General features: G+C 43.9%; 1 protein-coding gene across 1 annotated transcript in view; it reads left to right on the forward strand.

Moving 5' to 3' along the window:
* The window catches only part of SLC13A3 (solute carrier family 13 member 3), a 52,503-nt gene extending 28,292 nt beyond the window's left edge, over nucleotides 1-24,211 (forward strand). The window contains exons 9-13 of the mRNA XM_044297865.1: nucleotides 12,566-12,663; nucleotides 20,472-20,584; nucleotides 20,760-20,921; nucleotides 22,867-23,004; nucleotides 23,108-24,211. Coding sequence (XP_044153800.1) covers nucleotides 12,566-12,663; nucleotides 20,472-20,584; nucleotides 20,760-20,921; nucleotides 22,867-23,004; nucleotides 23,108-23,281 — 685 coding nt within the window. The 3' untranslated portion in view covers nucleotides 23,282-24,211. The remainder of the gene's footprint in view (nucleotides 1-12,565; nucleotides 12,664-20,471; nucleotides 20,585-20,759; nucleotides 20,922-22,866; nucleotides 23,005-23,107) is intronic.
* The last annotated feature ends 2,521 nt before the right edge of the window (nucleotides 24,212-26,732 follow it).

The following is a 26,732-nucleotide window of genomic DNA, read 5'->3' on the forward strand; positions in this document are numbered from 1 at the left end:
GGACGCACACGCCGAGACACTGGAGTGCTGCCTGGGGGCATACGCTGTGAGCGCTCCGAGGCCAGCAGGGGACCCGGAGCGCTCAGCGTAACAGTACCCCCCCCCCTTTGGTCTCCCTCTCTTTTTGGTACCGAAGAACTTGCGGATGAGACTGCGGTCCAGGATGTTCTCCTCCGGCTCCCATGACCTCTCCTCAGGACCGCAGCCCTCCCAGTCGACCAAAAAAAATCTTTTTCCCCGGGAGATCTTGGTCGCCAAGATCTCCTTGACAGAGAATATATCGGAGGTACCGGCGACAGGGGTGGGAGAAACAAGCTTGGGAGAAAAACGGTTAAAGACAGCAGGTTTAAGAAGGGAGACATGGAAGGAGTTATGGATTCGGAGGGAGGGAGGAAGATGGAGCTGATAAGAAACTTGATTGATACGACTCTTGATTTTATAGGGACCCAAGAAACGAGGGCCCAACTTGTAACTTGGGACCCTAAATCGGATGTACCTAGAGGAGAGCCACACCTTGTCACCCGGGCGAAATTCCGGAGGAGATCTGCGTCTCTTGTCAGCTTGAACCTTCATACGGGCGGAAGCCTTGAGGAGAGCAGCGTGGGTTTCTCGCCAGATGGAGGAAAAATCCTGTACAAGACTGTCAACGGCAGGTACAGAAGAAGGAGTGGGAGACTGCGGCAGAGGTGGAAGAGGATGACGGCCAAAAACTACAAAGAAAGGAGACTTGTTAGAGGCAGAGGATTGTTTGTAGTTGTAGGAGAACTCCGCCCAGGGAAGTAGATCAGCCCAGTCGTCATGGCGTGAGGATACAAAGTGACGCAGATAGTCACCCAAAATTTGGTTCACCCGTTCTACTTGGCCGTTAGACTGAGGATGGTACGAAGAAGAAAAGTCCAATTTGATCCCGAGCTGAGCACATAGAGCCCTCCAGAATTTGGAGACGAATTGTACCCCACGATCCGAGACAATATGTTTGGGAAGGCCATGGAGACGGAAGATGTGTTGGAAAAATTGTTTGGCCAACATGGGTGCAGAGGGTAGACCGGGCAGGGGTACAAAGTGAGCCATCTTGGAGAAGCGATCCACCACGACCCAAATAACGGACTTGCCATGGGAGGAGGGAAGATCTGTAATAAAGTCCATTGCGATGTGAGACCAGGGAACTTCAGGAACGGGTAGAGGCAAGAGGAGACCCGCTGGTTTCTGGCGAGGCGATTTATCCCGGGCGCAAATCATACAGGCCTGGACGAAGTCCGAGACATCTTTCTCTAGAGAAGACCACTAGTACCTTTGGGAGATTAGTTGGAGAGACTTTTGCACCCCTGGATGACCGGCAAAAGGGGAGGCGTGGCCCCACTTGAGAATTCGCAGCCGCTGACGTGGAGGTACGTAGGATTTGCCAGGAGGAAGAAGGCGCAGGTCCACGGGAGCGACTGTTATAAGGCGTTCTGGAGGGATAATATATCGAGGTGTTAACTCGTCGCCCACCACATCAGAGGAGCGAGACAGAGCATCTGCCCTAATGTTCTTACAAGCCGGACGGAAATGGATCTCAAAATTAAAGCGGGCGAAGAACAGAGACCAACGAGCCTGACGGGGATTTAATCTCTGAGCAGACTGGAGATAAGCCAGGTTCTTGTGGTCCGTGAAGATGTACACAGGATGTGTGGCGCCCTCGAGTAAATGTCTCCATTCCTCCAGTGCCAATTTAATAGCCAGCAGTTCCCTGTCCCCAATGGAGTAATTTCTCTCTGCGGAAGAGAATGTTTTAGAAAAGAAGCCACAAGTAGAAGTCTTGCCCCGGGAAGACTTCTGGGTGAGGACAGCTCCGGCTCCCACCGAGGAGGCATCCACTTCAAGAGAGAAAGGCTTGGTGGAATCTGGTCTAGAGAGAACGGGTGCAGAGGCAAAGGCGCATTTCAGGGACTGGAAGGCTTCCTCGGCTTGGGAAGGCCAGGATTTGGGGTTAGCTCCTTTTCTTGTGAGGGCCACGATAGGAGCTACCAGAGTGGAATAGTGAGGGATGAATTGCCTGTAGTAATTCGCAAAGCCCAGAAATCTTTGTATGGCTCGGAGACCAGAGGGGCGTGGCCAATCCAGAACCGCCGAGAGCTTGGCTGGGTCCATTTGAAGTCCTTGGGCTGAGATAATGTATCCCAGGAAAGGCAGGGAGGTCCGTTCAAAAAGACATTTTTCAAGTTTAGCGTACAGGCGATTTCTCCTAAGACGAGTAAGAACTTGTTGCACATGGACCCTGTGTTGATCCAAATTGGAGGAAAAGATGAGGATATCATCCAGGTATACGACCACGCAGGTGTAAAGTAAGTCCCTGAAAATATCATTAACGAATTCCTGAAAGACAGCAGGTGCGTTGCAGAGGCCGAAGGGCATCACCAAATACTCAAAATGGCCGTCCCTTGTGTTAAAGGCGGTCTTCCATTCGTCTCCCTCACGGATACGGATCAGATTATAGGCCCCTCGAAGGTCCAATTTAGTGAAGATCTTAGCCCCTCGGAGACGATCAAATAGCTCAGAGATTAGAGGCAGAGGGTAACGGTTCTTGATGGTAATTTTATTAAGACCTCTGTAGTCAATGCAGGGGCGGAGGGAGCCGTCTTTTTTTGTCACGAAGAAAAAACCGGCCCCAGCAGGAGAAGAAGATTTTCTTATGAATCCTCTCTGTAGGTTCTCACCTATATAGTCGGACATGGCAAGAGTCTCAGGAGGTGAGAGAGGATAAATTCTGCCCCGAGGTGGAGTAGAACCGGGTATCAGGTCGATCGGGCAATCATAGGATCGGTGAGGAGGAAGGACCTCAGCTTGTTTCTTCCAGAAGACATCCGCGAAGGAATGGTATGGCTTGGGCAGCCCAGAAGGCGGAGAAACTTGCGGGTTCTGTTTGACCAGAGCAGGCTTGAGACAGCGGTCCGAACAGGAGGAACCCCAACGCAGGATCTCACCGGTGGACCAATTCAGGATAGGACTATGACGTTGAAGCCACGGCAGACCCAGGAGGAGTTCGGAGGAACAGAAGGGAAGGACAAAGAACTCTATAGTCTCGGTATGAAATATTCCGATGTCCATCTGCAGAGGCTGGGTACGGAACTGCACGGTGGCAGAGAGTCTCTCACCGTTAACAGTAGAGATGAAAAACGGCTTGGGTAGACGGATTACTGGAATACGGTACTTGTCAACCAAGGAGGCGTGAATGAAGTTGCCAGCTGAACCGGAATCCAAGAAGGCGGCTGCGGAGAAAGAAGACTTGGAAGAGATGATCAACTGCACGGGTATGATGAGACGTGGAGAGGAAGAATCCACACCTAGCAACGCCTCTCCCACGTTTACTAGGTGCGAGCGTTTCCCGAACGCGGTGGACGGAGAGGACAATCTCTAAGGAAGTGCTCGGTACTGGCACAGTACAGACACAGGTTCTCGTTTCTGCGGCGGCTTCGTTCTTGCGGAGTCAGGCGTGACCGATCCACCTGCATGGCTTCCACGGCGGAAAGCCCAGTAGCGGGTTGAGGTGGACGCAGAAAAACGGGAGCCAGACGAGGAAAGCGTCTAGGACGAGCTTTTTCCTTTTCAAGGAGGAGTTCCTCTTGTCTTTCGGCGAAACGTTTGTCTATCCTAGTGGCCAGCAAGATGAGGTCACTAAGAGTAGAAGGAAGCTCACGTGCAGCCAGAACGTCCTTTACTTCACTGTTAAGTCCCTTCTTGAAGGTGGCGCAAAGGGCTTCATTGTTCCAGTTCAGCTCAGAGGCCAGGGTGCGGAACTGAATGGCATAGTCACCCACGGAAGAACCTCCTTGGGTCAAATTTAGTAAGGCAGTCTCTGCGGAGGTAACCCGGGCAGGCTCCTCAAAAACATTCCGGAACTCTAGGCAGAAGCTCTGGACGGAAGCGGTGGCAGGATCTGCGCGGTCCCATAGTGGTGTAGCCCAGGCCAGGGCCTTCCCGGACAGTAAACTGAGAATAAAGGCTACCTTGGCTCGCTCAGAAGGAAACTGGCCGGACAGAAGCTCGAGGTGGAGAGAGCACTGCGACAAGAACCCACGGCACTGCTTAGGATCTCCGTCATATTTGTCTGGTAGGGACAAACGGATTCTGGAACTGGTGGCAACTGCAGGCGGAGGTGACGCAGCAGGAGCAGACGGAGGAGCTGGCTGAGAAGGCAGGAGCTGCTGCAACATAGCGGTCAACTGGGCCAGCTGTTGACCCTGCTGGGCCACAATAGTGGTGAGGTCCGCTAGGCTTGGCAGGGGAACATCAGCGGGATCCATGGCCGGATCTTACTGTCACGTACCGGCAGGACAGGTAGTGGATCCTCTGGACCAGAGAGGCGATGGCGCGGGTTGTACTAAAGGACCGGTTCTAAGCAGTTACTGGTCTTCACCAGAGCCCGCCGCAAGGCGGGATGGATTTGCTGCGGCGGTAACTACCAGGTCGTGTCCCCTAGTAACAACTCGACCTCTCTGGCAGCTGATAAGGCGTGGTACACAGGGAGAAGGCAAGAGCGTAGTCGGACGTAGCAGAGGTCAGGGCAGGCGGCAAAGGTTCAAAGGCGAGTAGACGGTAGCAACGGGTTCGGCAACAGGCAAGGCAAACAAACACAGTGGAACGCTTTCTCTGAGGCACAAGGCACAAAGATCCGGCAGGAAGCTGTGGGAGGAGAAGGTATAAATGGGCAGTGCACAGGTGCAGCCTAATTAAGTCAGCACTGCCTCTCACAAACCTTAACCCTTAATAACCCTTTTGGACCAGGCACCAATCACTGGTGCACTGGCCCTTTGAATCTAAGAGTCCCGGCGCACGCGCGCCCTAGAGAGCGAGGACGCACACGCCGAGACACTGGAGTGCTGCCTGGGGGCATACGCTGTGAGCGCTCCGAGGCCAGCAGGGGAAACTGGCAGTTGGAGCCCTGTCCCTGTGTCACTTGCAGAGAACCTCAATGTGCATGGTCCCTATGCATTAAAGGGGCTAATGAAAAGTTAAAAGTTAGAAGACTCAAATGACCAATCAACATGACTCAATGACTGTTTTGATTGAAGACTATTCTCATTACACCTGTACCCACTGGGCCTTAGGGGTAAATTGGCACTGGGGACAGTTACTTGAGTACGGTTGGTTGCAAAACAATGTGATGGTGGCTAAAGACAGACATTCAATGTGTATGGGGATCTTACCACTCTAGACAAACCTGATATATTGTGTTATTCTTAAGCAGGCCGTACACATTAGAAGTGTATAGTGGCCTCTCAACTCTTTTCAACAGAGAAAAAAAATCAGGCTGTTATTTTTCAACATGCCCAATCTTTTTGTTTTGGGGAGATAAGCTGCAGCCAGAGTTGTCTAACTGCAGCTTTCTAGCCTCTCCCTATTGAGAAAACTTGCATGCTTGTTAAGCTTAGCTTGCATATGTATGGGTCAAGAGAGACTGCCTTCAGTCAAAGAAACATTCAGCTGACTGCTATCTTATGTGTGTGGCTGGCTTTTGTGCAAGGCATGAATGGCCAAAACACATCACAGGATTTAAAGGACAACATAGAGAGAATCCATGCGTCATGCATTGCCAGTTAGATCCTGCAATGGGCGCAACAAATTGGAGTCATTTATCATGGTCGTCTGTTTTTTAGAGTATTATTAGATTGGCATAGTGGATTAGTCTGTCACTATTTAGCTTAGCATTTATAATTGCAGTAGTCAGTTTTGGGGTGGCTCCAACACTACGCTGGGTCTCCCAGACACCGCTGAGGTGTCACCACATGGCGATGTTCTCCAGAAGGGATGAAAATCTAACATGAAATTGTGGGGTTACCTTAAAATATAACTTTTAATAGTCCATCATAAAATGATAGGCCCATAAATAGTTACCAAGTTAAAACATGTATGCATCAGTGATTACGCACCACCGAATAGTGAAGGTATAGGCAAATGTAGGATGTACACAAATGCTAGGAGGGTGAGTTAGAAAAACAGGGATATAATTTAAGAGGGAGACAGATGCTGGGTCTCTTCCCCTATATCTCCCTATGTTCTAACTCAAATTGGAACCCTCACTGTATGTCCCTGGGTGTCCCTCAGTTGCAGTGGCGATGACTTCCCAGCTTCGTCAGGGGAAAAAAGCACACACCAAGGGTACACATGTAAGCCGTGTACCGGGGTGGGCTCCCCAGGATACAGCGAAGTCACAGTCAAGGAAAGCGACACTGACACCAGCTTAATATGCAAGAACAGAAACTTTACTTTGGCAAAAGTAATAACACAAGTATAATCGCAACAATACAAACATGCACAGAAAATGCTATACCCCGGACCCACAGTCACTGTCCCTGCCCACTGGACAGGCCTAGCCGATGGCGGACACAGCAGCCTGCAAAGTCAATACTGTGCCGCAGAACAGGACAAACCTACGGATGAAGTAGAGTTAACACTCCTGTTTTCTGAGATTTCTGAGTTGTGTTATCTAAGCAAACACCTTCAATCGCTTTTCAATGACTTTTGTCTCAAGATAACACGATGAGTTAAGAAATTTGAGTTAAGAGCTGGAGTGCTAACCGTGCTCCATCTGTAGCCGATGGCGGACACAACAGAGCCTGCAAAGTCAATACTGTGCCGCAGAACAGTTCTGTACAACCTGGCAATCACACAACCCTAACTATCTATCTAGTTCCAGGCCTAGGCTTAGTCTCTGTTGCTTCAGGCGCCACTAGTATAAAGCAAGGAGTAAACGGATGTACTGACCTGGGTTCTGGGCCCTAGGATGCCGCTTATCCGGGATGGCCACCAAGCTCTCAGCAACCGTGCGGCCTTGCTTGATGATAAGGCTTTCTGTCCACACACTGGAACTGGTCTTCCTGGGACAACTTCTCTTTCAAAGGGCTGGATCCAGTAAGGGAACAACAGCTACTCTCCTTCCTTTGAGTGTCCATTCACTGCCGGAGACATCCGCAAGCCAGGATGGAATCGGATTCAGTCCCTCACAGCACAATCCTTCCACCATGTCAGATTAGCTCAGACTTTCTGGTTTTTAGAAGCAGCTTGCATGAGTCATCATCTGCTTTGCATATGCAGATCCCAGAGTGTGCTGACTGTAGCTGCAAAACAGTGGCCTCTAGTGCCCGGAATGCCAAATGACAGCTCCAATATAATATAGGCATAAACATTATGCAGGCAGAGCTTTGCCACAATCTCAAACACACATAAAATAACTAAACAACCTCGTCCCAAACAAACTCGTCCCGACGCGTTTAATGGCCAAATCATCAGGGGACAGATATATCCACAAATAATAGTAGTGGTCAAGCAGTTCAAGAGTACAAGTCGCTTCCTGGTTCAATGAAGCAAACAAGCAAAGAAGATAATGATATTAGATTGCATTAAGCAGATACTTAGCCCTCCATGCATCGATGTCCATGGCCCGGCTACGCTCCTATCTTGTATGTGGCAGTGACAGAGGTGAATGCCCGTGCTGGCGTTCTTTAAACCAGCGCAGGTTTAGTGTAAGTTGGCCCATCAGGTCACATGACCCGTCATGCGGGCAGTGACATGGTGAGTCACATGTTCCCCGCGTCACGGAGGAAGACCACATGATCGGAACCTGGACGGGAAGTGTGTCTGCGCTGCCCGTACCTCCCCCCTACAGTCAGATGAAGAGGAGACAGGCTGGACAGCGCAAGGGGGCAGAGCTGTGGGTAAATGGGAGATATAAAGATGGGCTTACTCAAATCTCCCTACATCCACCACACTTGATCTCATTATTAATAAAAGGGTGCGTCGCTTCTAGGTTGTCAGAGAAGGCGCAGCCAGGGTATTAAAACAGCAGGTTACACAGGCAGTAAACCAGTGAAGAAAATTATATATAGAAACATAGAATGTGATAAGACCATTTGGCCAATAGTGTTGAGCGCGAATATTCGAATCGCGATTTTTTTTCGCGAATATCGGCACTTCGCTAATTCGCGAATATTTCGAATATAGTGCTATAAATTCGCTATTTCGAATATTCGTTTTTTTTTTTTTTTTTTTTTTTTTTTAATTGTTATATTTTTTCCTTTCCCACTTCCCTAAAGTTGTTCTTACCTGTCCTTTGGATTCCTGGCTTCCTGGCTGCTCCAGTCAGTGCCCGTTGCCGCTTCTGCCGCCTTCCGTGCTCATGGAGCGTCCCCATCTCCATGGGAACGTCTCCATATACTAGAATGTACTGTCGGATTTGAGAATTACGTTGAAATCGCAATTGCGATTAATATAACACGAAATAATCGCATTTGCGATTTCAACGTAATTCTCAAATCCGACAGTACATTCTAGTATATGGAGACGTTCCCATGAGCATGGAATATAGCATTACTAAGTTAAAATCGCAAATGCGATTATTTCGTGTTATATTAATCGCATTTGGTAGAATTAGCGAATATGACGAATATATTCGTTATATTCCACAAAACGAATATACGAATGTATTCGTCATATTCCACAAAACGAAGATAACGAAGTATTCTGCGTCTCAGTTATATCTACCTATTCATCAACTTCGCTAATTCTAGCAATCATATAGGAAAGTTTACTATAAAGACAGATAAGTATAATTCGCTATGCGATTATATTACTTTGCTTTTTTATATAAATAGATTATAATAATTATCAGGTATTATAATTATTCTATTTATATAAAAAAAAAAAGCAGTCATATAATCGCATAGCGAATTATACTTATCTGTCTCTATAGTAAACTGTCCTATATGATTGCTAGAATTAGCGAAGTTGATGAATAGGTAGATATAACTGAGATGCAGAATACTTCGTTATCTTCGTTTTGTGGAATATGACGAATACATTCGTATATTCGTTTTGTGGAATATAACGAATATATTCGTCATATTCGCTAATTCTACCATTGAAGCCAACCATAGTAAAAAAAAAAATAAAAAAAAATCGCAAATGCGATTAATATAACACGAAATGATCGCATTTGCGATTTTTACTTAGTAATGCTATATTCCAGGGATCAGCAACCTCCGGCACTCCAGCTGTTGTCAAACTACGACTCCCAGCATGCTCCATTCACTTCTTTGGGAGTCCTGAGAACAGCCATGGAGGTGTGCATGCTGGGAGTTGTAGTTGCACCACAGCTGGAGTGCCGAAGGTTGCTGATCCCTGCTATATGCCATGCTCATGGAGCGTCCCCATCACCATGGTAACGTCTCCATATACTAGAATGTACTGTCGGATTTGAGAATTACGTTGAAATCGTTAATTATTTCGTGTTATATTAATCGCATTTGCGATTTCAATAGGAGAGTAGCCTTTAAAGAGGACCTTTCATCAATATAATTTTATTTAAATGACCCCCCTACCTAATAGTCCGGCATCCACTGATGTTCCCCCTTTTTTTTTTTTTTTAAATCGACCCCCGAATCTTGAAATAACAGCCTTTTTCTTCTGCTGCAGCGTCTGTCAATCAGACGCTTTTTTGTAGGGGGCGTTGCTCAAGTCTTTTCTTTGCTATTCTCCTTGGCTGAGAGCGCAGCCAATCGCAGCGCTCCTCTCTCAGCCAGGGAGAAGGAGCTCAAGTTCTCGCGAGAATCGCGAGAACTTGAGCTTCCTAACATCCGGTTCCAGCGCCATCTTGGATTCCCCTGACGAGGATCGCGGCGGGTGAGGAAGCAGCGCAACGAGCGGCAGGGTAAGTATTAGAATATACCCCTAGACATCGAGCAAAAGGGGTATATTCTAATACTTACCCTGCCGCTCGTTGCGCTGCTTCCTCACCCGCCGCGATCCTCGTCAGGGGAATCCAAGATGGCGCTGGAACCGGATGTTAGGAAGCTCAAGTTCTCGCGATTCTCGCGAGAACTTGAGCTCCTTCTCCCTGGCTGAGAGAGAGCGCTGCGATTGGCTGCGCTCTCAGCCAAGGAGAATAGCAAAGAAAAGACTTGAGCAACGCCCCCTACAAAAAAGCGTCTGATTGACAGACGCTGCAGCAGAAGAAAAAGGCTGTTATTTCAAGATTCGGGGGTCGATTTAAAAAAAAAAAAAAAGGGGGAACATCAGTGGATGCCGGACTATTAGGTAGGGGGGTCATTTAAATAAAATTATATTGATGAAAGGTCCTCTTTAAGTTTAAAAAAAAAAAAAAGTTTAAAAAAAAAAAAAAATTATTCGCGATAACTAGCATAATGACGAATATTCGATTTCGACGAATATAAAACGAATATTCTATCGAATATTCGCGAATTTCGTCGAAATCGAATATGGCACCTGCCGCTCATCACTATTGGCCAATCTAGTCTGCCCAATATACTGAATACTATGAATAGCCCCTGGCCCTATCTTATATGAAGGATGGCCTTATGCCTATTCCATGCATGCTTAAACTTCTTCACTGTATTTGCAGCTACCACTTCTGCAGGAAGGCTATTTCATGCATCCACTACTCTCTCAGTAAAGTAATACTTCCTGATATTACTTTTAAACCTTTGCCCCTCTAATTTAAAACGATGTCCTTTTAAATATTCTCTCCCCTTTATGTATTAAAAAGTTTCTATCATATCCCCTCTGTCTCGTCTTTCTTCCAAGCTATACATGTTAAGGTCCTTTAATCTTTCCTGGTAAGTTTTATCCTGCAATCCATGTACTAGTTTAGTAGCTCTTCCGTGAACTCTCTCCAAAGTATATAGTGAAAGCTTGTTCCGACAGACAAAGCCAGACGTTTAAACTTGCAGTTATGAACCCTCCCCCAGATCACGAGGTAGGAATAATGTTGTTAGATTAAACCAGGGCAAAATTAAGCCCAAGGTACACCTACATCATATTTATGGGGGGATGGAGGGATTTTATCCTCATGTGTCCTTTAGAAATATAGCATCTATGTTATGCAGGAAATTTGCCTCATATATCCTAGAGGATATTTTTACTGCTACTTGGGAGGACTTAAATTAAAGTTTCTCATTGAGGCCACTTGGTTGTACAGTTTTTAGTTCAAATATCCACGATGCCTCCCTTTGTAATATTTTTAAGTCCCTGTCCCCTCCTCTCCTGAGGGACGGGGATCAGTTCAATGGCCATAAATGTAATTCCTGCAAAGTCACCATTGTGACTCGATTCAATGTGTTTGGCTAGGGGAGTATCCCTGGCATGTCTCATATCACCAAGGTGTTCCCCAACCAGTCTCCGAAGTTCCCGGGTGGTTTTACCCACATATTCAAGGCCACATTGACAGGTTGCCTTATAGATGACTCCTTTTGAGCGACAGTTAAGGAAACACCTAATGGTGTAAATCTTGCCCGTTACATTACTCATACATTCACGGCCTTAAGGGATGATAAGGTGTGGGAAATAACTCTGGAGAGGCAGAGTCTGCAGTAAACCAGTGTGCTTCTTTACTGGAGTAATTCAGGTGCAAAACAATATAGGCAAGGCACAGGGCTGGCTTCTCTAATCTCCTCCCTGGCAGAAGAAGGGTTTACTGAGAAAAGGCCTGAGCTAGCTGTCCCTCTCTCTCTCCGAGAAGGCTGGTAGTCCAGTGTTGCTCCTTGGTCACAGGGCTGGTGCCCCATGGTCTGTGGCTCAATGTCCCCATCTCAGCGTCTTCTTCTGGTCACTCATGCAGACTGGCAGTGGTCCCTAACTGCAGAACACTAGGGGCTTTGACTGTTCTTCTTATATACAATTTCTGGCTAAGCTAGAACCTTCTAGTGGGAAGGGTGGAGTGGAGAAACTCAGCACAAACAGTTATAAGGTTACCACTTCCGTCTGTCATAGACTTACATTAGAGCTTCAACTATACTCAATGGCAATGGCACAGCAGTTTTTCCAGACACAAACAAGTTTTCAGACATAACAGCATAGCTTCAAAAGGTCAGTCTGTCTAGTTTTAGTGGTAAACAAATCTGGCCTTTATCCTCCAAAACATGCTTATTTAAACCCTATGGTAGCTGTAGAAAATTGTCAGCTTCTAATTAGCTAGAAAGTCCCCAAAAGTCTATGTTCATTAACACTTTCCACAGAGCCTCACAAATACAGTTCCCATAAATATCTCATATAAAATGCAGTTACACAGTATTAAACAGTACAAGTTAACCCATTCAAGTGAAATAAAGTGAGAAGTTTATAACTTAGCATACATGTCCAGACTTCAAAGTATCCATGCTCCAGGGCACTATATAATGAGTTGCACTGCAGGTGATGATGACGATCCGTCTTTGTATTTGTCAGGGTGGAGGTGGATTGTGTGCAAATAGACTACTCGTTGGTTAACTCACGAATAAGGTACAAAAGTGGGGCAAAACATTGCAGCCAACATGCAACTTTTTAAACAAAGGCCCCATATGAAACAAATTCAGTCTGGCATTTCTATTTGTAGTAAATATCAGTTTACCTTACTTGACCATTTCCACATCATGCTGGCAATGAGTTATGTGCCCATGAGCCTGATGGGAGATCATTTTCACTTGGTTAGAAATCGCATTTAACAGCTCAATCACAGTTAGAGTTTTGTTAAAAATGTTAATCAGCTTTGCTTAAATCCAAGTAATGCACTAATATTATTAATTCTGGTCAACAGGTTCACCTCTGACGCGGTCACCGGAATTACCATTGCCATCATTTTATTCTTCTTCCCATCTGAAAAGCCGTCAATTTCATGGTACTTTGATCTTAAAGGTACAGAATTAGAACTTTCATTTATCTATAGTACCATATACATTTTCTGCATCAGATTTGTGTCATTTGACCAGTGCTGTAGTCTATCAGAAAAAGTTTTTTTTTTGGGGGGGAAGGGGGATATGTAATCATGGGGGGCCACTCCACCATTATCTCCTGCAGCAGGGAATTCAAAACATAAAAAATGTAGGATTATTTGACACCAGGGACAGGGACCGCGGGGATCAGAAACTGCAGAAAGCGCAGCAAACCACAGGTCTGAATTAACCTGCGGTTTGTGGCGATCGCCGATACGGGGGGTCACATGACCCCCCCTGGCGTTCTGACAGGATGCCGGCTGAATGATTTCAGCCGGCATCCCGTTGCGATTAACCCCCGCGGCGCCGGAATCTCTATTTAAAGTTAGGACGTACAGGTACGCCCTGAGTCCTTAAGGACTCGGGAAATAGGGCGTACCGGTACGCCCTACGTCCTTAAGGGGTTAAGTAATAGAAATTACAACAACCATAGACAATGTATAAAAATGAATAGCAGCAGTGCAGGCTAAGCGCTGCGACAAGCAGCTCGTCCACCAAACCCAGGATATGGAAAATCCAGATGAGAGGGAAAATTCTAAAAAATGTCAAATGCCAACCTAGCAGACAATAATGAACTATACCCAATGCCTATGAAAGCCTCCTTCCCAAAATAAACACTAAACATGTGCAGACAGCACCATAATGGGCAAACACGAGGGCTAAGTATAAACCATCTCTAGAAGGCCCACTAGCAGCATGGAGGAAAAAAGCACAGCAGATAAGATTAAGGGAGCGCACCCCGACACACGTTTCGCTCCGCTTTCTTTCTACAGGGGCGTATAAGAGAAAGCGGAGCGAAACATGCGTCGGGGTGCGCTCCCTGCCGGACCTGGGTCTGATCCATTAGAGCCTCCATATAAACTTCACGTAATTAATAACTAGTGTTGATCGAGCACCAAAGTGCTTGTGTGTTCGAGTAGAACACTTTGCGATGCTCGGGTGTTCTACCAAGCACAATGGAAGTCAATGGCAGAACCCCAGGCACCCCGTGCTCTGAAGAGGGGAGGGTGTCGGGACTCTAGTTCAGCTTAGGAGTCCCTTCTCTGACTCCATATATAGCTATATCCATATATCAGTCAGTGCTTGGGGACACCCCAGTGTATTTAAATCTAATTTCTGAAAAGTTTCTGCCAGGATTTGAACTAACATTGTACATTAGAGGCAAATACCTTATCCACTCAGCTATAAAGCTGTATAGTAAACCATGTCAGAAAAACCTCATAGTAGTTTCTGATGTAGTGAGTATTCCCACAGAATACTTATTTAATATTTCTGTGCAACATGTAGTTCTATAATGTAGTGGTTAACGTCCTTGCCTCTAATGTACAAGGTTGAGAGTTTGAATCCTAGCAGAAATATATATATATATATATATATATCTATATATAAGTTTTTAGCCATAATATATTATTATATATTTAGAATATGTAATATATTATGGCTAAAAACATCAATAGAAGTTTCCCACATATTATGCATTAATATATATCAGAATTATCATTATATATACAGTGGATATATAAAGTCTACACACCCCTGTTAGAATGTCTGGTTTCTGTGCTGTAAAAAAATGAGACAAAGATAAATTATTTCAGAACTTTTTCCACCTTTAATGTGACCTATAAACTTTACCAGTCAATTGAAAAACAAACTGAAATCTTTTTGGTGGAGGGAAAAAAAACCTAATATAATGTGGTTGCATAAGTGTGCACACCCTCTTATAACTGGGTATGTAGCTGTGTTCAGAATAAAGCAATCACATTCAAAATCATGTTAAATAGGAGTCAGCATACACCTGCCATCATTTGAAGTACCTCTGATTAACCCCAAATAAAGTTCAGCTGCTCTACTTGGTCTTTCCTGAAATTGTCTTAGTCGCATCCCACAGCAAAAGCCATGGTCCACAGAGAGCTTCCAAAGCATCAGAGGGATCTCATTGTTAAAATCTATCAGTCAGGAGAAGGGTACAAAAGAATTTCCAAGGCATTAGATATACCATGGAAGACAGTGAAGACAGTCATCATCAAGTGTAGAAAATATGGCACACTAGTGACATTACCAAGAACTGGATGTCCCTCCAAAATTGATGAAAAGACGAGAAGAAAACTGGTCTGGGAGGCTACCAAGAGGCCTACAGCAACATTAAAGGAGGTGCAGGAATATCTGGCAAGTACTGGCTGTGTGGTACATATGACAACAACCTCTCGTATTTTTCATATGTCTGGGCTATGGGGTAGAGTGGCAAGACGAAAGCCTTTTCTTACGAAGAAAAACATCCAAGCCCGGCTACATTTGGCAAAAACACATCCCACGTCTCCCAGAAGCATGTGGGAAAAGGGGTTATGGTCTGATGAAACCAAGGTTGAACTTTTTGGCCATAATTCCAAAAGATATGTTTGGCGCAAAAACAACACTGCACATCACCAAAAGAACACCATACCCATAGTGAAACATGGTGGTAGCAGCATCATGCTTTGGGGCTGTTCTTCTTCAGCTGGAACCTGGGCCTTAGTTAAACTAGAGGGAATTATGAACAGTTCCAAATACCAGTCAATATTGGCACAAAACCTTCAGGCTTCTGCTAGAAAGCTGAACACGAAGAGGAACTTCATCTTTCAGCATGACAACGACCCAAAGCATACATCCAAATCAATCAAGGAATGGCTTCACCAGAAGAAGATTAAAGTTTTGGAATGGCCCAGCCAGAGCCCAGACCTGATTCCGATTGTAAATCTGTGGGGTGATCTGAAGAGGGCTGTGCACAGGAGATGCCCTCGCAATCTGACAGATTTGGAGTGTTTTTGCAAAGAAGAGTGGGCAAATCTTGCCAAGTCAAAATGTGCCATGCTGATAGACTCATACCCAAAAAGACTGAGTGCTGTAATAAAACCAAAAGGTGCTTCAACAAAGTATTAGTTTAAGGGTGTGCACACTTATGCAACCATATTATTTTATTTTTATATTTTTTCTTCCCTCTACCTAAAAGATTTCAGTTTGTTTTTTAATTGAGTTGTACAGTTTATAGGTCACATTAAAGGTGGAAAAAGTTCAGAAATCATTTATCTTTGTCTCATTTTTTTACATCACAGAAACCTGACATTTTAACAGGGGTGTGTAGACTTTTTATATTCACTGTGTGTAAATATATATATATATATATTATACATTTTTTTTGTAATTATAAATTTATTTTGTGCCATACATTTTTTATATTTACTAAAAAAAAATATAAAATATATAAAGTTAATCTCTATTTCTGAAATGTTTCTGCCAGGATTATCCACTTAGCTACGAAGCTGAATGCTAAACTGTCCCAGAAAAAAACTCATAGTAGTTTCTGATGTACTGAGTATTCCTATTCAGCAGAAGACTTATTTTATATGTCTGTGCAGGTTAACATGTAGCTCTATAGTGTAGTGGTTACCATCCTTACCTCTAATGTACAAGTTTGGGAGTTTAAATCCTGGCAGAAACATTTTGGAAATAGAGATTAAATTTATATATTGAATATTTTTTTTTAGTAATTCAAAAAAATGTATGGCACAAAATAAATGTTACTTTTTTTCCATATATATATATATATATATATATATATATATTCATATTTCTGATATATATAAATGTATAATATGTGGGAAACTACTACTGATGTTTTTAGCCATAATATATTTACATATAGTATAATATATTATATATTCTAAATATATAATAATATATATTATGGCTAAAAACTTATATATATTTCTGAAATGTTTCTGCCAGGATTTAATCTCCCAACCTTGTATATTAAACTTAAAATAAGTCTTCTGCTGAATAGGAATACTCAGTACTACTATGAGTTTTTTCTGACAGAGTTTTGCATTCAGCTTTATAGCTGAGTGGATAAGGTCCTTTCCTCTAATGTACAAGAAATTGGGAGTTCAAATACCGGCAGAAACTTTTCAGAAATAGGAGCCTGACTGCCTGCAACACCAGCTCCCACGTCACTTTCCTCATCAGTACTTGCCTGCCTAGTGGAGGAAGCGGATGTCTCCTCCACATCTTGGCTGGCCAGTAGCTGCTGACTGTCCTCTAGTAGCTCCTCCTCACTATATAGTGGAGCTGAGCCCACAGCATATAATACTTCTTTGGCTGAGGGAACAGAAAACGAGTGAGGGCACAGGGCCTGCTCCCGGGCCATGCCAACTAAGTGTTATGTCTGACGAACCCACTGACTCTTGGCTGGGGGTGTCTAATGTCACTTGCGACAACGTTGAAGATCGAGTCAACCATTCAAAAACCACTGGGTTGCTGGTCAAGACACGATCGCTAGCTGACACTGGGAGTTCAGGTTCTCAAAGTGACCCTTGCTGCCACGGCCCCTTACTCTGATGTGACCTCTGCCTGTGCCATAAACATTTAGGCCTCTCCCCTGTGAAGGGCCTGGTACTTATCTGTCTGACATACTGTTAGGTTAGATTAAATAAATAAATATGAAATTAAAACACCCTAAAAATGTCTGTAATTTTCTCACTTCAACGGCTAATGAGCCCTTTTTTTCCCACTAATACAAGCCAAAAAAATGGTTTAGAACATATAACTGCACCGCACAAGGGCAAATAAGAATAAAGAAATATTTCCTTGTAATAAAGGAATTGCACCCCAATAACAAGAACGGTTTGCTGGAATTACAGAGCTCTATAATGGCAATTTGGATCCGCAGTCAGTGCAGCAAGGCGTAATAGGATTGTTCCTATTACCCAGGCTGTCACCTCCCCGACTGAACCCTGTTCAACAGAAATGCTGTAGAATTATTCCTCCCTATCCTTTCCCTACACCTTGAATAATCTTTCCCTGGACTTGTTAATAGTTTTTTTAGCACAATGAAGTCTTTCCTAGCACTGTCCCTAGCGCCTGCTGAAGCCTCTCCCTGCACTAAATACACTGGAAAATGGCAGAAATCCAAGATGGCCGAGGCCATTTATTAGTGTTGTTTGCGGATATTTTAATCGTAGAATTCACGAAGATGTAGAATATAGTGCTATATATTTTTTTCATCAGTAACCTCCCTTCTTTCTTGTGGGCCAATGAGAAGGCTGCAATATCTTTGTCAGAGCTTAGCAACATCCCTAGCAACCAATAGGAAAGTTGCCTACCCCTTACTATCTAAGAACCTCCCCAGCAGCCATTTTCTGCAGGTTTTTTTTCAGTTCTGAGAGAGAGAGCAGTGTCATTGCTGTGCTCTGTGCTTTCATCTGGACTCTATTCCTTATCCAATTACATTAGATACCGTATTTTTCGCCCCATAAGACGCACTTTTTCTTCCCCCAAAATGGGGGAGAAATGCCCCTGCGTCTTATGGGGCGAATGTTGCCAGTTTGACATCGCAAGCTGCGATGTAGAACGAGCGGGGACTCGGGGAGGGACTGGGAGGAGGAGCTGGGGGCCGGCAATAGCGGCGGGGCGGTGCAGTCAGTGTAGTATAGCACCGCCCCGCCGCTCCGGTATGTTAATATAATATGTCATATTGAATTAATAGTTATTAAACTTGCCCCCTCAGTCCTATTACTACCTTACATCTTAATCGATGCTGTAGAATTCAGGCCGGGCGGGCAGGCGGCCGGCGGTGTAACTCTTGTCACGCGCCTGCGCCACCTACTTTATGAATGAAGCAGGCGGCGCAGGCAAGTGACGTCAGTGAGAGATTTCTACACCAGCGATTAGGATGTAAGGTAGTAATAGGACTGAGGGGGCAAGTTTAATAACTATTAATTCAATATGACATCTGATATTTGTATGGCGGCGGCGGCGGGGGGCGGGAGGGGGTGGGGGGGCGCTTTGCGATCTGTGGATGGCACAGTTATGGGCTGGGGGGTCTGTGAATGGCACTGTTATGGGCTGGGGGGGTCTGTGCATGGCACTGTTATGGACTGGGGGGTCTGTGGATGGCACATATATAAACAGTGCCACCCACAGATCCCCCCCTGTAACAGTGCCATCCACAGATCCCCCCTGTAACAGTGTCAGCCACAGATCCCCCCTGTAACAGTGTCAGCCACAGATCCCCCCTGTAACAGTGCAAGCCAGAGATCCCCCCCATAACAGTGTCCGTCATCCACAGATCCCCCCATAACAGTGTCCGTCATCCACAGATCCCCCCCATAACAGTGTCCGTCATCCACAGATCCCCCCTATAACAGTGTCCGTCATCCACAGATCCCCCCATAACAGTGTCCGTCATCCACAGATCCCCCCATAACAGTGTCCGTCATCCACAGATCCCCCCCATAACAGTGTCCGTCATCCACAGATCCCCCCCATAACAGTGTCCGTCATCCACAGATACCCCCTATAACAGTGTCCGTCATCCACAGATCCCCCCTATAACAGTGTCAGTCATCCACAGATCCCCAGTAATAGTGCCATCCACAGACCACCATTAGTTCCAAACCCACCAAACACACAGCACACCTTTTGGTTAAAAATATTTTTTTTCTTATTTTCCTCCCCAAAAACCTAGGTGCGTCTTATGGGCCGGTGCGTCTTATAGGGCGAAAAATACAGTAGTTTGCTTATATATATAATACAGATAGTTAGGGGGAAATAGTCAGTGTAGGTTAGATAGTGATATATGTAGCTGATAGGTTCCAGTGCAGGGTTTTAGGTAGTGTGATAGGAATTACTGTTTCTCTGCTGTCCATACATACTACAGACATAGTGCTGTGATGTCACAACAATACTTAATTGGTGCAATCAGTAATATCTACTCAGACCTGATAAAATGTGAAGTTGCATGTATTGCACAAAAAATATGCGCATCATTAGTGCTGATTTGCACAATCGTGAAAATAATGACTGGAGATCACGAATTCTAAAATTTGCGAATTTATTGCGAATATTATGCGAAAAATTCACAAAAACTAATATTGCCTTTGCCGCTCACCACTACTATTTATAGGGCTGTGACATCACAGGGTTGGCTGGCTGCTGATTGGCTGCATGCATGGCAATATGGGTGATCTCGCCTTCCCAGAGTCCTTGCTCTATGTCCCCACACGTGCAGCAGCCATTTTAGGGAAAAATGCGATTCGTTACCACGATGCGTGAGGAAATACGGATTTGGTGCGATTCAAATTTTTCCTGAAATTCGGATCAGATTCCACTTCATCAACTTCGATTCGCTCATCTCTAGGTACAATGATTGGGAGCGGCACTAAGCAAATTTTTTAGCAAATTTCGGCGAAGCAGCCTAATCGGATTTTCCAAAACTTCGCTAATCTCTAGTGACAGGTCCTCTTTAATGAGTAATGCGGCCATGGAACCCTGCCGGTCTCCTGAATGAGTTGCAGCACAGGTGCAGTGATGTAGGTGTTTTATGAAGAGTGCATCCCCAGTAGCATGGCTCCAAGGTCAATAGACAGTGACTGCTTTTTATTTTTGCAAGGCTATATACCAACAATATGCTTCAGAGCTGAGTCAGGTTCCAACACTATCTGTCACTATCTATTGCCAGCTGCATCACTACATACAACTGGTATTGTCACCGTAGAGTGAAAATGAACTAACTACAATGCTAGAATCACGCACGCATGATAAGTGATGTCATAGTAAAACAATGTACAAATGCACACAGTAACATCCATTAAGAAATATATAATGGTTCTTGACTCCTCTCTATGATGTTATACTGGATGACTTTCATTTAAGCCAATATAGAGAAATTATTCATCATTGGAATATTACTTTCTACAGCCCCCAATACAGAGAGTAGGCCTCTGCTGTCATGGAAGAAAGCTCAAGAGTCTGTACCCTGGAACATTATCTTACTGCTGGGAGGCGGATTTGCCATGGCAAAGGGATGTGAGGTGAGTCATGAAGCTGGCCAACCACATGCAGGAAACATCTCTCCTAAATATAGTGGTCTACAACCTGTGTCAGTTTTTCCACCTTCAGCCTCATTAGCACAAGTGGTCGTTTGTCTTTTTGGCTGTTTTACCAGTAACAATGTGCATGTTGGTTGTTACAACCATTTTTTCTTAGACGTCTGGTTTATCCTCATGGATTGGAAGCCGCTTGCAGCCCCTTGAAGGTCTTCCACCAGCTCTCGCTGTCCTCCTTATCACCATACTGATCGCCTCATTCACAGAATTTGCCAGCAACACAGCCACTATCATTGTTTTCCTTCCGGTTCTGTCTGAGCTGGTGAGTAGTTTAATGCCAAAAGGGTGGCTGGTGGATTCCATGACATGAGCTATTGTCTCGTAAACCACACAAGACCTAATTGATGAAGAGTAGCCATAAGATGTTTTTGAGGTTCCTGTGGTGGCCTAATTGACTAAATCTAGATAAATTCTAGTTAAACCACACTGTCCCCGATGTTACTGAGAATTTGTCAACTAAACCCTGAAGCTAGCCTGCAGGTTCATAAAACAAAGTAGTATAGTAGTGTTAAGCGAATCAAAGTATCCAAAGTGGACTTTGATCAGAATTTTCAGGAAAATTTTGATTTGTCATAAAGCAAAAATTCCTTGTGCTTTGTGGTAATGAATACATTTTTCGTCAAATAGTGGCTGAAAAAATAAATAAAAATACTTACCTCATCCACTTGCTCGTGGAGAGGCGGTCTTGATTGAAGAAAACTCGTCACGTGATCACACTGGGCTCTTTGTTATGTCATCGCTGATGTGACGTCATCACTGATGAGCATTGAACACAGTATGTGAGGTGTTAAATGACGGGGGCGTTATTGTTATTGCACCCACTCCACACAATGAAAAACGATTCATGACAACGTAATTAGTAACAAATCGGATTTCTTGTCGAAGATCGGCAAAGCATCCGAATAAAATATCTCTATAGTATAGACATCATAAAGCAGACATGCTCAACCTGCGGCCCTGTAGTTGTTGGAAAACTACAACTCCCATAATTCCCGGACAGCCTACAGCTATCAGCCTACAGAAGGGCATGGTGGGAGTGCCGCAGGTTGAGCATCTTTGTCATAAAGGGATTTGGCGAGCTATTAAAGAGATCTACCCTTCCATCACAGTAATGTACTCTACATACCTAACAAAGGATCACCCACCCAATAAAAGGATCCACCCAGCAATGAAAAGGGATCATCTTATCAAAGTAATCCACTCACCTATAATAGAAATCCACCTGTGGCGGGCCGGACAGCGGGTCCCCTTTAATTTAAAGTTTTGTTGTGACGCCAGTTGCACTGATACAACAAGGGCACAGGGCTCTTTTTTGTGATATGATGGTACCCAGGTGTAGGAATGCCGGAGTGGTGTAGGGTGGATTAAATGTCCCTTAATGGTGTTGCATGTGACATGGTGCTCCAACCTGTATACGCTGAAACCCCAGGCGTGGTTGTCTGCAGCAGAGCAAAGGGGTAGTTGGTAAAGGGGATGAAGAAATAAATGGAGTCCAGACCTTGTATATACTTGAACAGCAACTTTACTTTAATAAATGTCCTTCCAAACAGTTTACAGGCTTTATCTTGGTTTCCAGCAGGCGTTGACATTAACTGTGGCAGGCAAACTTCTTTCTGCTAAATCAGTTACTCTCTGGCTCTGCTGTGCTAACAGGATAGCTGTATAACTTAGATTTAGCTGTAGGCTGCAACTTCCTTCTCTAGTCTGTCTCTAGATTTGTCCAGGGAAAACTTTACTCCTGGTTTCTGAGGTTTCAGGCTTCTGCCTCCATATGCAGCTGAGCTGAAGGTGCTCTAGCTGGCCTAGGCAGGGCTCATCCAGCAGGGTTCCATTCTAGGTAAAATAGCTCTGCCATTTATACTGCCATCTGCTGGTAAACCAGGCATATTATACTTGAATAGTTATATAACAATATTATGTAGGAATAGTTTGCAGGACCTGGAAATTAGTACATAGGATGACATCATGTTAACTATAGGAGACGGTAGCAAGGTGTAGAAGGTGGTAATGCACCTCTGGGGAGTTACACACCCATTCAGCAAAAAGATTTAACAAGCATTAAAAGAAACAACGACCCAACAAAGAGATCTACCCACTCCAAGCTTCATATTCATATACCTAATCATCAAACAGATTCATCTACTTATCTCTACACCTAGAAAAAAAAAACATGGAACACAGAATTAAGCATCTCTCTTATGTTTTAGGCCATACGTCTGAAGGTGAATCCGTTGTACTTAATGATTCCTGGTACTGTTGGCTGTTCCTATGCATTCATGCTGCCTGTGTCTACACCTCCAAACTCTATAGCCTTTTCTACTGGACACTTGTTGGTAAAAGACATGGTAAGCTAAATGTGACTGTTAACTAAGCTTATTCAGATAACAGATTATGCTGTCCAACAATCATTATTTTCAAGGATTTTCATATTTGATATTTTTTCTACAGGCTAAAACTGGAGTATTGATGAATCTGATGGGAGTCCTCCTTCTTAGTTTAGCAATGAATACTTGGGCTTCCAGTTTATTCCAGCTGGGCACCTTCCCTGACTGGGTAAATGTCCATTCAGAAAACATTACTGTCCTAGCTACTACTAAATACAACATGACCACCGGGGCATAACCATGGGAACTTCACACCTCCATTGACTATGGCCACAATAACTGACATTGTGATGACAACACTAATGTGGAGATAGATCTGTCTGCAACTTTAAAAACAAAATGTCTGTAAACCTTCACCTTGAAGGAATGCTGTATATTTGGTATTTGATTGTTTCTTTCTAATTGTTACACAATTGTGTATTTTCTAAGTCATCGATTCTTCCAGAATTGTAATAAGATATTAGTCATATAGGGCTGCATGTGTCTGCAGTCTCATATCTCAGGTCAACGACTCATTCTTTACAAAGTCCTTCTCATTGGGTCCTCATAGGATACCATGGATAGGATTGTATACCATGTCATAGGGACCGAGTTGATTATGAGTGGTGGAGGACCTTTTTAGGTGCCACCAAGGACATAGGTTCTTGTAAGTCTGAAAGTAGATATAGTTTTAAAAGATGCATTCTCCAAGGAATCTCATCTGATATGTACAAACAAATGTTCTTTCTTGATTTGGTCGAACATACCCAACTGGCCAAAGCCTTGAAAATTCCTCTGATTGTTTTATTGAAACAGAAAATGTGCTTGGATCAATTGTAAGAATATCTCCTCTCTTGAAGCTGGTCTTATCATGTCCATCATTCCAGGATAAAAGAGCTATGGGCTTTTTCATCTTTCACGGTAGGTGGCAAGAGTGGCCGGATGCTTCATTCTTCCCTCTGGATAGGTGGACCTCTTTAATCTTCATACCTCCCATAGAAAAAGTTATGAGACCTGACAGAACGGTTTAATTCCTGTCTAGTGCAATATAAGTGCATAAAATAAATACATAAATAAACCTGTTAAGATGTAAACAAGTCAGGATACAGATGGGGTGGTACTTCTCCCCCACTAACCTCACCTGTTAAGATGATTTGAACCAAGGTGCAATAAAAAGAAATTACTACTAGAGGTTGTATATCTTAAATAATTCAATTGAAATGTGTAGATTTGTAAAATATGTTGTGTTGTAGTATATGCTGCATTATATTGGATGATTTCTTAGTTTTTTTTTGTACATTCTAATAATTGATGGAAATGTTTGTTTATTTCTAGGCTCTACTCACAAAACCGTATTGTGGCCACATTTTAGTATAAGTTTGGTCCAGTTGAACTGCGGGGGTTCTTGTTGATGTTATGTGGCTAACTAAAGCTGGCCACATACATGTAAGCCATGACCAGTCAGTCATCCATAAGATCATTCACACAAACAATCCAACCGGCTACATGCCAGATTCATCTAGCCGACCAGGAAGTCCGTTTTTTTTTTTTTAAACGGACTCCCTGGCCCTTCAGCACATTGGGTGAATTCAGCCGATCATGCCATAAACTTGCAGTTTTAGCCAACGAAAGCAAAAAATTTCCAGCACGGCAGATTACATTTTTGGCAGAGAAGAGTCTGCCTTTGGCCATCGTGAATGACAAACAATTTGGCCAAAATGATCAATTTATAGCCATCTCATTGGGGGTTTATATTGGTTTGCAAAGGAAAAGCTAGAGGATAAAATTGTTTTGTGAGGCTGTAGGTCAATTCAAAAAGATACAGCAGGAGATATTTCTCAAAACTGACAGAAAAACTGCCTTTGTTTTTTCTATCACAGCAATAAAAGCTAAGCTGTGTTTAGCTGCTATGAGCAACAAGGACAGTTTTTATGTTACACAGTTTTGATAAATGAGGCCCAATGATGCAGAGCTATCAATACAGGAAATGGGAAAAGTAGAATAGTTGCCAATGGCAACCAGACAAATTCCACCTAATTTTTCAGAGGCCCCTATGGATTTCATAGGGATTTACTTATCGCCATTGAGATACATCTCCACAATATCTTTACGCCTCTTCTACATATTATCAGATGATCCTCTGCTAAGATTAAAAACCATATGCAAACTTGCCAACATATAAAAAGGTAAAAATCTGGGGCTCATGCACACAAACATATTTTTCTTCCGTTCCTTTTTTTACAGGTCGGTATGTGGAACTGGTCACTTCAATGGGGCCGCACAAAAATGGAAATTACTCTGTGTGCATTCCATTTCTGTATGTCCATTCCACAAAAAAATGTAAATAAAAAAATAGAACATGTTCTATTATTGTCCGCATTACGGACAAGGATAGGACTGTTCTATTAGGGGCCAGCAGTTCCGTTCCACAAAATATTGAATGCACACAGACGTCATCTGTAATTTTCGCTGATCTGTTTTTTGCAAACCGCAAAATACATACAGTGACTACATCATACTTGGTACCGAATCAGGCATTAATACATCTCTATGGAAATTAATGCCGGATCCAGCAAGTGCGGTATTGTTCCGGGATTTTGGCCGGAAAAAATACTGCAGCATGCTGGGTATAATGACATGATCCATTATTCACAGATTTTTCAGACCGTAGGTAAGTATACATATGCTGGACCCTGCTGGAGCTCATCACAGCCTCAAAGTGGTACTAGGCAGTACTAGGTCAGCTGTGGAGTTCTGTGGGCCCTAATGTATCTCCGTAAGTCACTGATTTCATATTTAGACTAAGGGTACTTTCACACTAGCGTTATTCTTTTTCGGTATTAAAATCTGGGAAAGGGTTTCAATACCGGAAAAAAACACATCAGTTTTGTCCTAATGCATTCTGAATGGAAAGCAATCCGTTCAGTATGCATCAGGATGTCTTCCGTTCAGTCCCTTGTACGGTATTTGACGGGACAAAATACCCCAGCATGCTGTGGTATTTTTTCCGGCCAAAATCCCGGAACAATACCGCACTTGCCGGATCCTGCATTAATTTCCATAGAGATGTATTAATGCCGGATTCGGTACCAAGTGTTCCGGAAAATGCTGCATCGCCGGATCCGGTTTTCTGGTCTGCGCATGCGCCGGGACATAGGAGGAGCTATTTTTGCTTTTGATCTTTAAATAATGGATCCGGTATTCCAGATGATAAAAACAAGCTTTCCGTTTGAATATAAAAATGCTAGTGTGAAACTACCTTTAAAGAGTTTTCCATAAGATTGTTCAATTAGATGCCGTATTACAGAAATACTCTTCCTTTGTAGGACTGGTTTTGGGGGAGAGTATTTTGTTATATGGCTCTGTATGGAGACACTATATGATCATGGAGTGCCTATGCCTCCATAGTACTCTTTGCTCTAATTGGTTGATATGGTTAGGCTAGTTTCACATCTCTGTTTTTAAATCTAGCAGGCTGTACTAGCAGAGGAACAGCCTGCGGGAGTTCACTGTTTCGGCATAGCCGGATAGGCTGTGTACTGCCGGATCCCCATTGACTACAATTGGATCTGACTGGGATCAGTCCAGTGTCATAGAAGCATAGAAAAATTGACAGAAGAAAATATATTTTTACTTATCTTAGTGCAGCGGCAACACGCTAGGCTACAGTGGTGTTATGGGGGAAGTAGTTAATTTACACATGGTTAGCA

This window comes from Bufo gargarizans, chromosome 6 (genome assembly GCF_014858855.1).
Source record: "Bufo gargarizans isolate SCDJY-AF-19 chromosome 6, ASM1485885v1, whole genome shotgun sequence".
Taxonomy (NCBI): domain Eukaryota; kingdom Metazoa; phylum Chordata; class Amphibia; order Anura; family Bufonidae; genus Bufo; species Bufo gargarizans.